Source organism: Macadamia integrifolia, unplaced genomic scaffold (genome assembly GCF_013358625.1).
Source record: "Macadamia integrifolia cultivar HAES 741 unplaced genomic scaffold, SCU_Mint_v3 scaffold904, whole genome shotgun sequence".
In the NCBI taxonomy this organism is placed as follows: Eukaryota; Viridiplantae; Streptophyta; class Magnoliopsida; order Proteales; family Proteaceae; genus Macadamia; species Macadamia integrifolia.
The window spans coordinates 174,404-191,759 of record NW_024870576.1 but is presented as its reverse complement, the minus strand read 5'-3'; the positions used below and the strand labels follow the sequence as shown (position 1 = coordinate 191,759).

At 44.3% G+C, this 17,356-nt stretch overlaps 1 protein-coding gene across 1 annotated transcript; it reads right to left on the bottom strand.

Moving 5' to 3' along the window:
- Positions 1–16,010: 16,010 nt before the first annotated feature.
- On the bottom strand, positions 16,011–16,370 carry LOC122070393 (secreted RxLR effector protein 161-like). Its single transcript, XM_042634535.1, has one exon. It carries the CDS (start codon positions 16,368–16,370, stop codon positions 16,011–16,013), a length of 360 nt encoding a protein of 119 aa, XP_042490469.1.
- Positions 16,371–17,356: the final 986 nt, after the last annotated feature.

The following is a 17,356-nucleotide window of genomic DNA, read 5'->3' as shown; positions in this document are numbered from 1 at the left end:
TTGGGTTGGGGTTTTAAGATACCCGGCCCAACCTGGCACTGTTTCACCCCTAGTTGTATATGCCAAAATCAACATAAATTTGGTAACGTTCACCCAATAAAGGCAGTTTCATTATATAACGTAATGTGACCTATCAATCTATGTCAGTCAATCCTGATCACTTGGGGTAAGTGGCAATTTCCAATTGGTCTAGTAACTCTAACCTTGGCTAGGGCTGCTTAATTTTGAATCTCTTTTCAAAGGAATGAGAGGATAAAGGGAATTTACCTTTTGTTACCAATATATAATAATTAAAAAAAAAGAGGTATAATGTGTAAAGTTTTTGGAATTCCATTTGGAATTGGGATTGGCTTCGGTTAACAAAATTAGCAAAGATTGGATTTAGTTTCATTTTGGTAATAATTGTGGTTAGTCTGCCAAAGAAAAAAAATTGTTTTCTAATTTATTGTGATTTGTTTATGTTTTCTGTTAAATGGAAAGTAAACGGGTATCAAAAAATACCTCAGTATAGCTTTCCTTGCAACGGAATTGATCGGGTTGCATCACGCATCGATCCGTACGAAAAGCGACCCTCCAAATCCAAGGATTGCAATAGAGATCCTTAGAGACACACAATCTCAATTGGGAGAGAAAAGAGAATAGGGAGGAAAAGAACTCTAGAGATTAGGTCAAAACCCTAATTGGCTTTGTGGCCAAAACCCTATTATTTATTGAGAATTGGCTAGCTAGGGTTCCCAATCCTAGTGGGTCTATGATTACCCCAAGTGGGTGACCCACGAAGGAATCGGGTCGGAACCCCCCAGTCCGACCCATATTAATTAACATCTCACACTCACTCACATAGGTGGGGACATACTCAAATTCTAGAAGTCTCACTACCATAGGTGTCTCATCATACAGGAAATGAAGCATGCGACCTAACGAGATGATATGAATGTAAGATGCTATATTAAGCTTCCATCTAGCCAACATAGCACATCACTAATAAATAATCTTGGGTACCCTAAACAATCCAATTACACCAAATCTAGCACGTCTAAGTCCCAGATTCTTAACATGAGTAAGGAAAATGTCCCGAGCAATAGGCTTAGTCAATGGATCAGCCATCATACTATTCATGGAGATATACTTCAAGACAACTTCCCCTTATGCAACATTTCTCGAATGTAGTGATATCTGATATCTATGTGTTTGGTTTTCCCATAGAACTTGGGGTCCTTAGCGAATGCCAAAGCTGTCGTACTATCACAGTGTACAAGCACCACATCTCTAGAATGAACATTTATACCAAGGCACTGTAGGAACCTCCTCAGCGAAGCAGCTGCCTAGAACGAGATATAATCAGACGCTATAGTGGATAGGGTGATGTAGGTCTACTTCTTGCCACTCCAAGATACAACCCCACCTCCTAGGACAAATGCATATCCCGAAGTAGATTTGCGCTCATCTCTGTCACTAGCCCAGTCGTCATCACTGTAGCCTCTCAATCTCAAATTTGAACCACTGCAGGTGAGTGTGAGATCAATGGTCCCATGAAGGTATCGAAAGATTATTTTCATGGCCACCAATGGCGTAATCTTGGATTACTCTGGTAACGACTAACCATGCCAACTGCAAAGCATATATCTGGATGCGTGCACATCATCACGTACATCAGACTACCTATTGCTACTGCATAGGGTACTTTGGACATTTAATTATTCTCTTCATCTGTCTTAGGGCACTGTTCAAGGCTCAAAACACAAGCCTTATCTATGGGAATGTCAATGGGTTTAGACTTATCCATGTGGAATCGTTTAAGGATCTTTTTTATGTAAGTCTCTTGAGACAAACTAAGAATATTCCTAGAGCGATTCCTAATAATCTTGATGCCTAACACAAAGGTGGCTTCACCCATATCCTTCATCTCAAAAGTAGAGGACAACCACTCTTTAGTGGTGACAATCATCTCCATATCATTCCCAGCCAATAGAATGTCATCAACATAAAAGGATAGAATAAGGAAACTTTCCTTAGACCATTTCACATACACACAGTGGTCCTCTTCAATCATTTCAAAACCAATAGAGGTAATGGCATGATGAAATCTAAAGTACCACTGCCTAGACGATTGTTTAAGGCTATATATAGAACGTTTGAGATGGCAGACTTTGCGCTCTTGTCCTTTGGCCTCTAAATCCACTAGTTGATCCATAAAGATCTCCTCATCTAGTTCTCCATTGAGAAATGTAGTTTTAACATCCATCTGAAAGAGCTCCAAGTTTAATTTTGTGATAATGGCTAAAATGAGGCGAATTGAGGCAATTCTCACCACTGGGGAGAAAGTGTCATCATAGTCTACACCCTCCTTTTGGTTATAGCCCTTTGTCATAAGGCGTGCCTTATACTTGTCAATTGAACCATCCGCCTTCTGTTCGACCTTTAAAACTCATTTGTTTTCAATGGTCTTACTCCCAAGAGATAGGTCAACTAACTGCCATACCTGGTCCTTCTCATAGAACTCAGTTCATTTCCATAGCAGCTTGCCACTTATCTTTAGCAGGTGAGAAGAGATCCTCTCGCAAAGAAGCAGGCTCATCCTCATCCTTTGGAACACAAATGAGAGCCTCCCCTTCAATCTCAAAATGACGATGGGGAATATTCCTACGAGTGCTCTTATGCACGAGAGAATCCTGATGATCGTCTAGTGGTATACTCCCACTGGTTGGTACACTCCCACTAGGCTAATGATCAGTTTCACTTTCTCTGGCTATTACAGGATGAGTTAATTCCCCACCCTCACCAAGAATAGGTGAAACGCTTTCCTTATCCTCTATCTCAAAGAGGTCAAGATCCCTGCTGGCATCACTAATGCTAGGAAAATCTATCTCAATAAAGTCGATATCCAATGACTCTATCTCAGTCATTCCTCCATCAAATTATTCACTGTACATAACGTAACCTTTAAGCTGTTGGAATATCTTATAAAAATGTGTTTCCTAGCTCTAGTGCCAAGCTTCCCAAACTTATGGGAGGTGCTGTGAACATAACCTGCTGATCCCTATGGTCGTATATGCCCTAAATTTGGCTTTACGCCCTTCCATAACTCATAGGGGGTCGAAGGAACTGACTATGAAGGCACTCGGGTAGGGATGTAGGCAGCAGTCATAAGGGCATCCCCCTAGAAAGATATCAGGAGGTTGGCTTGTGCCATCACCTAACCATATCTAAGAGTGTCCTATTTTTCCTCTCCGCTATGCCATTTTGTTGAAGAGTGTGAGAAATGGTTAATTGCCTACGAATCCCCTTCTCCTCACACAGTTCTTTAAACTGGTCGGATAGATACTCGTGTCTTTGGTTAGGGAACAGAGTTTTTAAGCTCTTACTTGAATGATTCTCAACCTCTGCTATGAAGCTTTTGAAGCAATCTAATGCCTCATAGTAGTGAGCGATCAGATACATATAACCATTTCATGAATAATCATCAATAAATGTGAGAAAATAAGAAGCGCCATGCCTTGCCTTTACATTCATAGGTTCGCAAATATCTGAGTGGACAAGTTCTAGAGGCTAGGTAGCTTGAACGGCCTTTCCAAAAGGCTTTCGATGAGCCTTACCTACTAGACAGGCTTGCACACAGGGAGGTTGACTTTAAAGAGCTAAAAGGCCTTCTCTAGCTAACCTAGTCATCCTATCTCGCCCTATATATCCCAATCTTGCATGCCATGTAATAGATTCAGAATTATCATATGTATTAATTACATAAGAAACAGATGAAGCAAAATCAATTAAATCTAATTTAAAAACCATCAAGTAAGGATCCACGTCCAACAAAAGTACCACTCAAATAAAACTCTAAAGTGCAACCGTCAATATGGAAAGAATATCCTAAAGGTAATAATACAAAAACTGAAAGTAGATTATGCTGAATATCCGGTGGGTAAAGCACATCATGAAGAAGCAAGGTGCGTCCAGTACACATCTTGAGTTGATAAGTACCAACTCCTCGAACTACTTCATTGGTACCATTCCCATCAACATATTCTGGAATCCAGCTGGAATTCTACGGTAACCTACAAAACCTCCTTGATCTCGAGCTATATGTTTTGTTGCTCCTATATCCACAATCCAATCAAACTATGTATGGGCAACGAAAACATGGGTACAAACAAAAGTATAGAGAGAGAGGGATTGAAATGGTACCTGCTTCGGCTTAGTGCAATCACGAGCGAAGTGCCCCATCTTCTGGAAATTATAGCATTTGACCTTTAATAAATCTTTCTTTCCACCACGCTTGCCTCTTTTGCGCTTGGTGGGCTTGCCTTCTTTTGGTACCTGGTTTTGAGCCATACCTTAATTTCTTGGGTTGCTTTGTCTTTTGCACTTGAACTTGTACTTTCCTCCCTGGGCGACTAGGGCAGTTATACAGTTCACCTTTTGGCGCTCGACCTCAAGTTTCACATGTGCTGTCATTGTGTGTGAGAATGAGCTTTATGAAGTTCCAAGAATCGAATAATGTCCTAATGACAGCTTGAACCTACTGCTCATCAGTGAGAGTGGTCCCAGCATCTTTCAGCTTCCGAATCATGTCCTTGACCACTCTAAGGTGTTCAGGCATAGTGTGCTTAGGATCCATCTTATACATCTCAAACTTCAAGGTCATACCCCTTAACCTAGTAGTAGATGTACCTCCAAAGTCAATGTTCAGTTGGTCCCACATGGACTTATCCATGGTGTGTTTCTCCTAATCACTAATCAACTCATCATACATAGCTTAACATAATAAAGCGAATACTGGGATATTTATTCACCCGCTGATTATAGGCTTCCATATCACGATGGTGCTGAGTGGTAGTACCCTCAGCGGGTTTGTCCATAACATTGGTCAAATACTCAAGATAGTTTTGCTCATTGAGCAAATATTAAATCTTTCGATGCCACATGTCATAGTTGGGTCCAGTCAATTTGTCACCCTTGGTGAGGTCCGCAATAATATGATTAGTGGCCTTATCACTACACATAAAAATGTGCAAGGTAAACATTAGGTACACATTATGAATTTGTTCTAGAAACCCTAATTAAAATTAATGGTTCCTTACTACGCATGATGGGACCAAAAATTTAGCTAAGCTCATGATCAAATCTCACATGTGTGGATTAGGGATATATAATTTTAATCGATTTCGAACAAATATAAGGAGAATTAGGTATCTCCAATCCACCAAACTGTCATACAAACGAATGTGCATGGGTCCCATATAGGAACCCGATTGGTACTTAAAGTGACATGTTAAGGTAGTGTAAGTGTATGATATGCAGCGGGAAGCACTTTTCCCTTACAAGGCTTCTCAAAAAATTAATTACATTGTCCCAAAAATAATTACATCCTTTAAAAAAGTCCTATTACATCAATCTACTAGTAGGGAGTGCTGCACTTTACATCATACACGAAGACTATCTCTAACATACATACATGAACATGCTCACTTTAATTAAATAACAATCATGATCTCCAACCTAGAAAAAAGATAAATAAATATCCATGGGCCAATGGGTGGAGATCGACCATGCATCCCAACGAGTGGAGAGAGTCTCAAGTCAAAACTACCATGGGAGGGTATGATGATTTTGTCAATACATACATATATATATGCTGATGCGGTAAAAATTGACCGGATGATCTTCCCTACAGTTCCTGGTCCTCTAGCCAACTAGAAGAGATGACAGGGGAAAGCCGGGCTGACCCAACAGGGTACTCTCTGATGCCTAAGTCAGATCTTTCCATAGCAGATGCTCAAGAGAGTTTTTCCAGTAAGAGAAGTGATTGATCGATCCCCCATAATGGAGGCTTACCTTGGTATTTATAGGCTACTGATGGAGAGAGAAGGAAGGGCATTTATGGAGAGTTCTATTTAGGAATAGAGTCCTTGAGGGGAGTGGCACTGTGATTCTAGAAATATTCTGGGTTCCAAGGTATATTCTAGGAATATTCTCCATTGATCTCAGAGGTACAAGTCGTGAGAGGGGTGGATGCCTCTGATGACATGTAGTGGATAGAGTCCTACCCCCGTGATCAGGGATCACGTCCCTTGAATGTAGGAGTGGATGTGTGCATGTTTCTGGGTGCATTACTTGATTGTCTAGCCGAGGTGATAGGTTAGTCGAGCCGAGGTGGCTGGTAGCATGGCCTGATGGAAGGCCAAGGTGACAGCACGGCCTGATGGAGGGCCGAGGTGGCAGCACAGCCTAATGGAGGGCCGAGGTGGTAGCACGGCCTGATGCAGGGCCGAGGTGCCAGCACAGCCTAATGGAAGGCCGAGGTAGTAGCACAGCCTAATGGAGGGCCAAGGTGGCAGCACGGCCTGATGGAGGGCCGAGGTGGAAGCATGGCCTGATGGAGGGCTGAGGTGGTTGCATGGCCTGATGGAGGGTCGAGGTGGCAGCATGACCTGTTGGGATGCCAAGGAGGTAGCACGACCAGATGGAGGGCCAAGGTGCAGCACTGGTCAGGTTGATCCCTACCCGTGCCATGGTCCTAATGAGATGCCTAGGTGGCAGCACGACCTGATGGAGGGCCGAGGTGGTAGCACGGTCTGATGAGATGCCGAGGTGGTAGCATGGTCTGTCGGGATGCCGAGGAGGTAGCATGGCCAGATGGAGGGCCGAGGTGCAGCATTAGTCAGGATGATCCCTGCCTATGCCGTGGTTGGGAAGAAATACCCTCATCACCAACCCCTTGCTCTAGCAGTTCAGATCGATCTGCTAGAACATTTAATTCGATCTTGACCTTCGTACGACTTGCGCTATCTGTTCGGTGTGAAACGGTTCAAGGACGTGGCTGTCGTTTGTTCAAAGGCAAAGGAGGATGCAAAGCGCCTTCATGGGGAGCCGCACAAGATCACAGGCTAAATGGAGGTTGAGAAGAAAATAGCCCAATCTGAAGAGATTCATGCCAATAATGTCGATTTGATAACTGGAGAGCTGGAAACGGAGGTTGCTAAGCAGTTCAATGCCAACAACAACTTAACAAAGGATAATGATGCTCTCTAGGATGAGTTGTCCGTGACTCAGGGCGCTCGCAAGGAGGAGGAGCTTGCAACTAGGGTTGGCAAGCTGGAAAGTCAACATCGGGCTGAGCTGGAGGCCAAAGAAGTGGCTGAACCCCTAGGCCTATCAGAAGTGGTTGGTTGACGTTAACATTACTTCGTTTCTGGTCGGCTCAGATGATTCCATCTAGTTCATCCTCAATAAGATGCCAGGCCACAATCTGACAGACTATGAGTAGCGCATTCCTGCCCCTGCTACTTCGGTGTAGTTCGGTGGCTTGATCGACATTGGTGAAGAGGTGATCGGACTCGAAGGATAGACAAGTGAAGAGCTAGGCCCGTTGATTAGCCTCCCGAGATTAGCCTTATATATGTATATTTTTTTTATGTAGATGTCTTCTTCTGGAGCGATGTACTTTGAGGGCTTTTTTCCACTTTTTTATGAATGAAAAATTTATTTTGATGTCTTCATCTCTCAGCATTCTTATGCTTCTTTATTTTCTTGTACTTCGAGCGCGGCTCGAAATAACTATTGGAAGAATAAGGGCCAGTACAGTTGTATGAGTGTGGCTCTGTTCCCTAGCTGAGCTCGGAATTGATCTTCCATTTAGCTTTTGAGGTGTCAAGCCTGGGCCTAGGCATAGGGGTTCCGAGCTGGGGCTCGATCTTAGAGAATTCCGAGCTTGGGCTCGGTTTTAGAGGGTGCCGAGCTGGGGCTCGATCTTTTGAGATGCCAAACCCAGGTTTGGTCTTGGCTGTGACAAGCTGGAGCTTGATCTTAGGGAATGCCAAGCTTGGGCTCGGTCTTAAAGAATGCCGAGCTTGGGCTTGGTCTTTTAAGGTGCCTTGTGTTAAGGTCTTTTGTAGTGCCGAGCTGGGGCTTAGGCTTGCATGCCTTAGTGCATAAGGGCTTGAGGTTTCGAGCTGAGACTCAATCTGAGAATGCCAAGCTTGGGCTCGGTCTTAGAGGGTGCCGAGCTTGGGCTCGATCTTTTGAGGTGCCTTGTGTTAAGGTCTTGAAGTTGCCGAGCCATACTTGGGCTTTCATATCTTAATGCGTAAGGGTTTGAGGTGTTGATCCATGCTCTGGCTTGCGTGCCTTAATGCTTAAGGGCTTGAGGTGCTGAGCCATACTTGGGCTTGCGTGCCTTAGTGCGTAAGGGCTTAAGGTGTCGAGTCGGGGCTCAGGCTTGAATGTCTTAATGCATAAGTGCTTAATGTGCTGAGCCAGGGCTCGGACTTGTGTGCCTCAGTGCGTAAGGGCTTAAGGCGTCGAGCCGGGGCTCGAGCTTGAATGCCTTAATGCATAAGGGCTTGATGTGTCGAGTCAAGGCTCGGGCTTACATGCCTTGGTGCGTAAGGGCTTGAGGTGCTGAGCCGGGGCTTAGGCTTGCATGCCTTAATACATAAGGGCTTGATGTGCCAAGCTGGGGCTCGGGCTTGTGTGCCTTAATGCGTAAGGGCTTGATGTGCCGAGCTGGGGCTCGGGCTTGCGTGCCTCAGTGTGCAAGGGCTTGATGTGCTGAGCCGAGGCTCGGGTTTGCATGCCTTAATAAGGGCTTGAGGTGCCAAGCCGAGGCTCAGGCTTACATACGTTAATGAGTAAGGGCTTGATGTGCCAAGCTGGGGCTCGGGCTTGCGTGCCTTAATATGCAAGGGCTTGAGGTGCCGAACCGGGGCTCGGGCTTGCATGGCTTAGTGCGTAAGGGCTTGAGGTGCCAAACTAGGGTCTGGTCTTGATAGTGCCGAGCTTGAGCACGGTCTTAGATGCTGCTGAGCTTGTACCTCGGTCTCAGATAATGCCGAGTTGTAGCTCGATTTTAGATGTTGTCGAGCTGTAGCCTGTCTTTATGCCTTAGTTGTTAAGGTCTTTGTTTCCTTAGAAGAGGCAGATATTTGGGAGAAGCTTCATAGTATATTGATGTGTGGTATGCACTTTGGACAAATATATTGCTTTGAAATAGAATCTAATCCACTCCGTGAATAAAATTGAATAACTGAGATATGGAAGCTAAGGTGCTGACAATATAAAATCTATAAGACTAACACCCAATCGATGGGATTTCAATGCAATCTACTGATAAAACTATCTACTGATAAAAGTGTCTACTGGCCTCAGTGATTGGGACAGTAAGCAGCTTTTCTACTGGCTCGACTCGGGTCAGGAGGCTTTCATCTCGGCAATCAAAAATTTCTACCGTACATGCTAGGCCCGAGCATGGTTTCTTAACAGATTTTATGAAGTTTTCATAGCATTCCTGGGATTCCTTCTGGCTGGACTTGCATTCACTAACTCCATTGCTGGCAGAGAATTTGACTTTCATATACTTAGTGGACACAATCGCCCCAAGGCCATTGAGACCAGGTCGGCCAAGGATTACATTATAGGGTGAGGCGATCTTGGCGACCATAAAAGAGACCATGGTAGGGTTGTCTGAGCTCCCTGTCTGATGGTTACGGGTAAGTCTACAACTCCTTTCAGCTCTGCTGGTGTACCTGAAAATCCGTACAAGGGTCCTAGAGCTGGCTTTAGGGTCCCAGTGCCAAGCCCTAGTTTTGTGAAGGCTTCGTAGGACATAAGGTCAATGGAGGCTCCTATGTCCATTAGGACCCTGTGGAAGGGGTGGTTGGCCACCACTAATTGAACCACAATAATGTCATTGTGAGGCCAGTTCAACTCTTCCAGATCTCTATCAGAGAATGAAATGGGTGGATCCATTCTGAGGGCTTTGACAGGTTGTTCTGTGATGCATACGAACCACTCGTGGGCTTTGGCTTTTCTGACTGACTCCGTCATGGGTCCACCCATGATTGTTAGAATAGCTAGACCCACGGGCTGGTTATCGTAAGCGTCAGCTTGGTCCGTTGCTAGTTCCTTGGACGGCTCGATTCTATCTCGGCTCAGCCTAGCATCATCTCTCCTCGACTCGGGCCAGTTCCCACCATATTTCTGCTTTAAATACTTGTTGAGGTATCTAGCTTTAATGAGCTCATTAATTTCCCTTTTCAGAGACTTGCAGTCTTCAGTGTCATGTCCATGGTCTTAGTGGTATCGACAATACCGGTTGAGGTTCCTCTCCTCTGGTTTAGCTGTCATTGGCCTGGGCCAGAAAAAATACTTCTGATTTGGATCTCTAAGAGCAGGTTTGTTCGGGAATGATCAAGTTCATATCGCTCGGGTTCATCAGTTTCAAGAGGATGATCTGTTCTATTCTTCTTCGACTCACGGGAATCGTCCCTAGGCCTCAGAGACATTTTCTTCTCCTTCTCCGACTGATCAAATATCCCTCTGTCGGCCAGGATTTCCTCCATGTTGGCTTATTGGTTGCATCGTCTTACCAGCTCGGGCATTGTTTCTGGTAAGTCAAGGGCCAGAGACTGGACCAGATCAGGGTGCATTACCCCAGTGCACAACGTGCTATACGCCACTCCTTCCAGTAGGTTTTTTACCTCCAGTGTCACCTTGGTGAATCGGGCAAGGAACTCTCTTATAGTCTCTCTCGCTCCCTGCCTCATGTTCATCACATTTTGTGTAGTTTGCTTCTGCTTCATACTTGCTTGGAAACACGTGAGGAATGCTCTTGTTAGCTCTTCATAGCTGCGGATGGACCGTGGTCGCAAGTTCGACATCCATACCAGTGCATCTCCTTTTAATGAGGCTGTGAAGGCTCAGCAGAGAATGGCGTCTGACCTACCATGAACCGTCATGATCGAGTTGTGATACAGCAAATGATCATAGGGATCTGAGGTGCCGTCATATCCATTGAAGACGGGTATCACAAAATTTGAGGGCAGCTTGGCGTCTATCAGTTCGTCGGATAGTGCATTATGGGCTAGAGTTATGCTTATGTCGACCGGGTGCCTTTGCCTCTTCATTCCTTCTACTTGCTCAGTGAGGCACTTGATGCGGCTCTCCAGATCATCCCTTCTCTCCTCAGCTTAGCGATCTTGGGATCGGCGTGCCCTTTCACCTCTTCTAGGGCTTCTTGCTTCGCCTTAGTGACCACCAAGCCGATCCTGGCCTTGTTGTGGTGCACCACTGGTCGGCCTGATGGGCGAGGTCTGACCCCCATGGGGTTGATCTTGTCGTTCTTCTCTATGCGGACGTGTACCTCTAGTGAGTCTTTGAGGTGATAGCTGGCGTCTTCCTACCCGGGGTGGGGATCTATGGGCATCATGTGTCTCTGGACTCCAATGATGCACGGAATGACAAGCTCTTCCATTCTGGGTAGGAAAGGGACCTTACCTGCTTGCCTTGGTAGGAGAGAGGGGTGGTACCGAGTGACCAGTGCATGACGTTCTGCCCGACCCCCTGCTTGCTGTTGATTGAGGGGTGACACTATTGTCAGGAGATACGTTGTTGAGTTGTCTGCCTGGAATAGGCCTAGGATGCTGAGCTGAACTAGTCCATGGCACTGGAAGTGCCGAGCCGAACTGACGTATGAAGTCCAGCACCAGTGCATTTGTCTCTAACACCTATAGCTGCAGGCTCTGCGTCTGCTCTTCCATGTTTGGATGACTTACCCAGGATGATGGGACATGGCAAGATAGCTGAGGGTTCTGCTTGCGCTGATCCCCCTCTCCCTGGGTAACTTGTGCATCAGGCCTGGTTTGTTGGGGTCCTTATGGAGGGGTCTCTGTTGGGACATTCTCCTGCTCTGCCATTGGTGGTGAATGGGGACTTCCAAGTGGTGACTCATGGGTAGATCTTACTCGTGTTGTCGTAGAAGAAACGACATTCCCTCTCCATAATTGCATTGGTCCAAGGTGATATTTTGTAACCGATTCCCACAGAGGGCGTAAATCTGATGCGATAAAAATTGATCGGATGATCTTCCCTACAGTTCCTGGTGCTCCAGCTAACCTGCACAAAAGAGATGACAGGGGAGAGCCGGGCTTACCTGCATGGGACTCTCCGATGCCTAAGTCAGATCTTTCCACAGCAGATGCTCAAGAGAGTTTTTCCAGTAAGATAAGTGATTGATCGATCCCCAATGATAGAGGCTTACCTTGGTATTTATAGGCTACTGATGGAGAGAGAAGGAATGGGCGTTTGTGGGGAGTCCTGTTTAGGCGTAGAGCGCTTTAGGGGAGTGGCACTGTGATTCTGGAAATATTCTGGGTTCCAAGGTATATTCTGAGAATATTCTCCATTGATCTCAGAGGCGCAAGTCAGAGAGAGGTGGATGTCTCTGATAACGTGTAGTGGATATGAGTGGATGTGTGCACGTTTCTGGGTGCATTACTTGATTGTGCCCAGCCAAGGTGACAGGTTGGTCGAGCCGAGGTGACTGGTAGCATGGCCTGATGGAAGGCCGAGGTGACAGCATGGCCTGATAGAGGGCCGATGTGGCAGTACGGCCTGATGGAGGGCCGATGTGGCAGTACGGCCTGATAGAGGGCCGAGGTAGTAGCAAGGCCTGATGAGATGGCGAGGTGGAAGCACGGCCTGTTGAGATGCCGAGGTTGCAGCGCAGCCTGAGGGAGGGCCAAGGTGGTAGCACGGCCTAATGAGATGCTGAGGTGACAGCATGGCCTGATAGAGGACCGAGGTGGTAGCACAGCCTGATGGAGGGCCGATGTGGCAGTACGGCCTGATGGAGGGCCGAGGTGGCAGCACGGCCTGATGGAGGGCCGAGGTGGCAGCACTGCCTGATGGAGGGCCAAGGTGGCTACAAAGCCTGATGGAGGGCCGAGGTGGCAGCACGGCCTGATGGAGGACCAATATGTTAGCACGGCCTGATGGAGGGCCGAGGAGGTAGCACGACTTGATGAGATGTCTAGGTAGAAGCACGGCCTGATGGAGGGCCGAGGTAGTAGCACGGCCTGATGAGATGCCAAGGTGGCAACACGGCCTGATGGAGGAGGGCCGAGGTGGCAGCACGGTCTGATGAGATGCCAAGGTGGCAGCACGGCCTGTCGGGATGCCGAGGAGGTAGCACGGCTAGATGGAGGGCCGAGGTGCAGCATTGGTCAGGACGATCCCTACCCGTGCCGTGGTCCTGATGAGATGCCGAGGTGGCAGCACGGCCTATCAGGATGCCGAGGAGGTAGCACGGCTAAATGGAGGGCCGAGGTGCAGCATTGGTCAGGACGATCCCTGCCCGTGCCGTGGTTGGGAAGAAATACCCTCATCATATGCTAAAATACATTTCAAAGCAATAATATGTCTGGCCTAATAATGTGAAGGTCGCATGTTCAAGTCATACCAATAGAACCAATAATATAAAGTATACAACATAAATATGCCTCATCATATCAACAAATTCAAGTAAATCATATAAAGTACCCTCCCTCTTGACCTAAGTCATTGAGGAAAAACATAATTTTAGGTAGGGTTACCTAAACCCAAACCCTAAATTAATTATAAAAATAGATCCTAGGGTAGGGTCAAACAAATAAACCCTTAATTACAATCAGAGTTTAAATTTTTCAATACTTTTGAGTCCCAATATATTAAAGCAAGTAAAGTAAAACATGCTTCATAATAAAACCTATCAAATATGAGTTAAATTATTAAGGACAAAATTGGTTCAAGTCGATCCGATCCAAATTTATCGAATCCAATATAACCCAGTCCAATTAAACCAAAACACAATGTGGCAGTTTCCAAATAGGAAACAACAATTCAAACATTCATTCATCTAGTCTAATCCGTCCATTGACAAGCCAACGTCATGTACCATGACCATCAGCCGCCACCCAAGGCCACGTTGTTTTTCATATACTGCGGGTCTTGAATGGGAGGGGAAAGCACCCTGCAGCCACGGGTCACGGCCTTTTACTGCAGGTTGCTCTCAATTAATTTGTTCACAAGTTGAACGGTGGGCTGTCAAGAACTAAAAGTAAAGTAAAATGATTATTGTTTATATTATTTAATAATGACATCCACATCATGTAGTAATTATTACACCTTAATTGTTATAACAATAAAAGGTAATATACTATAACATCAGATTCAATCTTTGTTCTCAAACTCTAATAAGAGAACGATCCGATCCAAAGCAAAACGTGTTTTGCTTTTCAAAGACTTTTCCCATATTTATATTGTCATAAAGGGCAAAACAATAGAAAAAAAAAAAAAAATGTACTGTTGACAAAACAAACTGACATTCCCAGGTTGACACTGAGAGAGGGATGAATCAGTAGTTCCAAAAATTTCTTTATTTGCAACTCAACAAAAAAAACTTTCACTGTGCAGTTCTAGATTGGTCGGGGCAATCTCGTGATTACCAATCAAGCAAACAACGACACGTCCACCTCACACCACAATGTGGTTGGGTCTACCAGACAATGTCCCACCACTCTGCACAACACGAACTTCAAATATATGTAGAAAAATAAATGTGTGACAATAACACTAGATATACGTGGTTCAGCCAGAGTGCCTACTCCACGGTGGAATACCCATATAGGATTTCGTATTTCTCCAATACTCAACTTTTTCAACCGCTACAACGGTCCAGGAACCTATCCCTGCTTCAATCTGAGATGCAACTCAGACAAGGGCAACAACCCCACACCCTAGACAAGCCCCAACTTACTAGGTTCATAATTTTAAATCAATAAAATAAAATCCCAACCCAATACACTATTGATCTAGAGTTTCTCAACAATAAACACTGCAGAATATAAAAAGAGGGATTTCAGATACGGGTTACCTCAGCCTGTGTAAACCCGTTGATGATTGTTTGCTTGATGTTTAGAAGAAGACTTGAACACGCTCAAACCATCAACATAGCTTCAAGATGCTAATCTTCTTTTATTCTTGTTCATAGTGAAATCTCCATTGAATGTTTAACAAAGAAACATACGGCAACTAACAAACGTAATTATTTTTCTCCCTTCTTGCGATTCATCTCCAAATTAATTGTCGTATCGAGTCTCACGGTTCTGTAGGTTTTTATTGCTTATGGAAGCAACAACCGATCCTCTTTGAAATCAAGCTCTGCGCATTCTTGGACTCTCCCTTTTTCTCTTTTAATTTTCATCTCTTCTTAGATGTTGTTCACATGTAAAAAGAAACATAGTTCTCTTGGACTCTTGTTGAAAGCATATAATTTGAATATTCTAATAGAAATAACCAACCAATGGTTTCCACATTGAAGAGTCCTAAATTTTGATCAAGTAAACAAGGCATCCAGATTTGTCCTCACCTGTGACGATTCTTTTTCTCCTCCAAGCGTTACTGCTGTACAATTTAGATAACAATTTCTTCCTGTATGAGACTTTGATTTCTATTAGAACTTAACTTCCTCTTTTCTTTTTAATTCTATTAACAGTAGCTAAACCAATAGTATGGCAACACATGACATTGAAAAATCTGTTTTTCTTTTGCTGTCAAATTCTTGTTGTTTGCATTATCACATGTAACCGTAATTCGAAACCAAGAACTTGGGCTCCACATGGGTAGCAAGCAATTTATATACTAATTGGGCTTACATCACCATGTTAATTACCCAATTCAGTTGAACCCATCAATTCACCTAAATTAACAGCTGAACCAAGATGTTTCAAATTGATCCATCAACTGTTAAACCAATTTAATAACTTTACCCACACATCACCTTCTAGTTGCCAACAATGACAATATTCAATCCAATTGCCCAACAATCTCCCCCTTTGGAATTGTTGGCAACATTATTTTAACTCTGTGTTCCACTTCTCTCCCCCTTTGACAACAAGTACAAAGGGTGAAAATGCTCCCCCTATATAGAAGCTCCCCCTGCATAGACTCACCTATAGGAGTGCCCACCGCATCTTCCTATCCTATAGGGATTTGATGTCTCTATGCTTACTCATGTACTCCCTCTACACACATACTATCTACTATGCTCGTGGAGTGATAACTCCAAGTTTGTTTCTAAGGGGTTCAAAATTTACTTTGGGAAGTGCTTTCGTAAAAATATCTGCCACTTGCTCAGATGTAAGAACAAAATCCAATCTCACCTCATTTGCATTGACCTTCTCCTTCAGGAAGTGATATCAGATGTCAATATGCTTTGTCCTCGAATGTTGCACTGGATTCTTTGAAATATTAATGGCACTCATATCATCATACTTAATAGACACCGATTCATCATTGTGAATTTCAAAGTCCGTTACTTGTCTCTGCATCCAAATCACCTGTGTACAACTAGCTGCAGATGCAATGTATTCAGCCTCTGCTGTAGATAAAGAAATAGATTCTTGTTTCTTGCTATGCCATGCCACTAGACTCTGCCTCAAAAAGAATGCACTACCACTAGTGCTCTTCCTATCATCCACACTACCTGCCCAATCAGCATCTGAGAATGTTGTGAGTGTGAAACTTTCAATCTTAGGGTACCATAAGCCATACTCCATCGTACCTCTAAGATATCTAAAAATCTTTTTGACTGTCACTAGATGAGTCTCTTTCGGACTAGCTTGAAATCGAGCGACCAAACACACTGCTTGTAGGATATCAGGTCTTGATGCTGTCAAGTATAGCAAGCTTCCAATCATTGACTTGTAGAGAGTTTGATCTATACTAACTGATCACTCGAACTCAACCTGCAACCTACTAACATAGGAGTACTTACCGGTTTGCTATCTTCCATCATAAATTTCTTCAATATCTCCTTGATGTACTTTGATTGTGATATGAAGATATCATTCTGTTGTTGGTTCACTTGTAAATCCAAAAAGTATGATAACTCCCCCAGCATAGACATCTTGAACTCTGCCATCATTCACTCTGTAAACTGTCTACACACCTCATCATTTTTTCCTCCAAAGATAATATCATCTACATAGACCACCACTACCAGTTGACTTTTGTTCTCTGTCATAACATATAGGTTACTATCAACAATGCCCTTCCGAAGCCTCAACTGATGGAAGTAGGTGTCTATTCTAGAGTACCAAGCCCTTGGAGCTTGTTTCAAGCCATAGAGAGCTTTTTTCAATCTACAGACCATGTTTGGATCATCTCCATTTTGAAAACCATCTGGTTGCTCAATATACACTTCTTCTTCAAGATTACCGTTTAAGAACGCAGACTTGACATCCATCTGATAAACCTTGAAGCCTTTATAAATCGCAAATGCTAAGAACATCGGTATAGTTTCCAATCTTGTTACCGGCGTAAATGTCTCATCAAAGTCTATCCCCTCTACCTGAGCATAGCCTTTGCACACTAGTCTAGCTTTGTTTCTAATCACCTGACCATCTTCATTCAACTTATTTCTAAATACCCACTTGGTACCAATGATGTTTTTATTGGCTGGTCTAGGAATTAGCTCCCCAGTGTTGTTCTTCTCTATTTGATCTAACTCTTCATTCATTGCCTTCACCCAGTTCTCATCTTT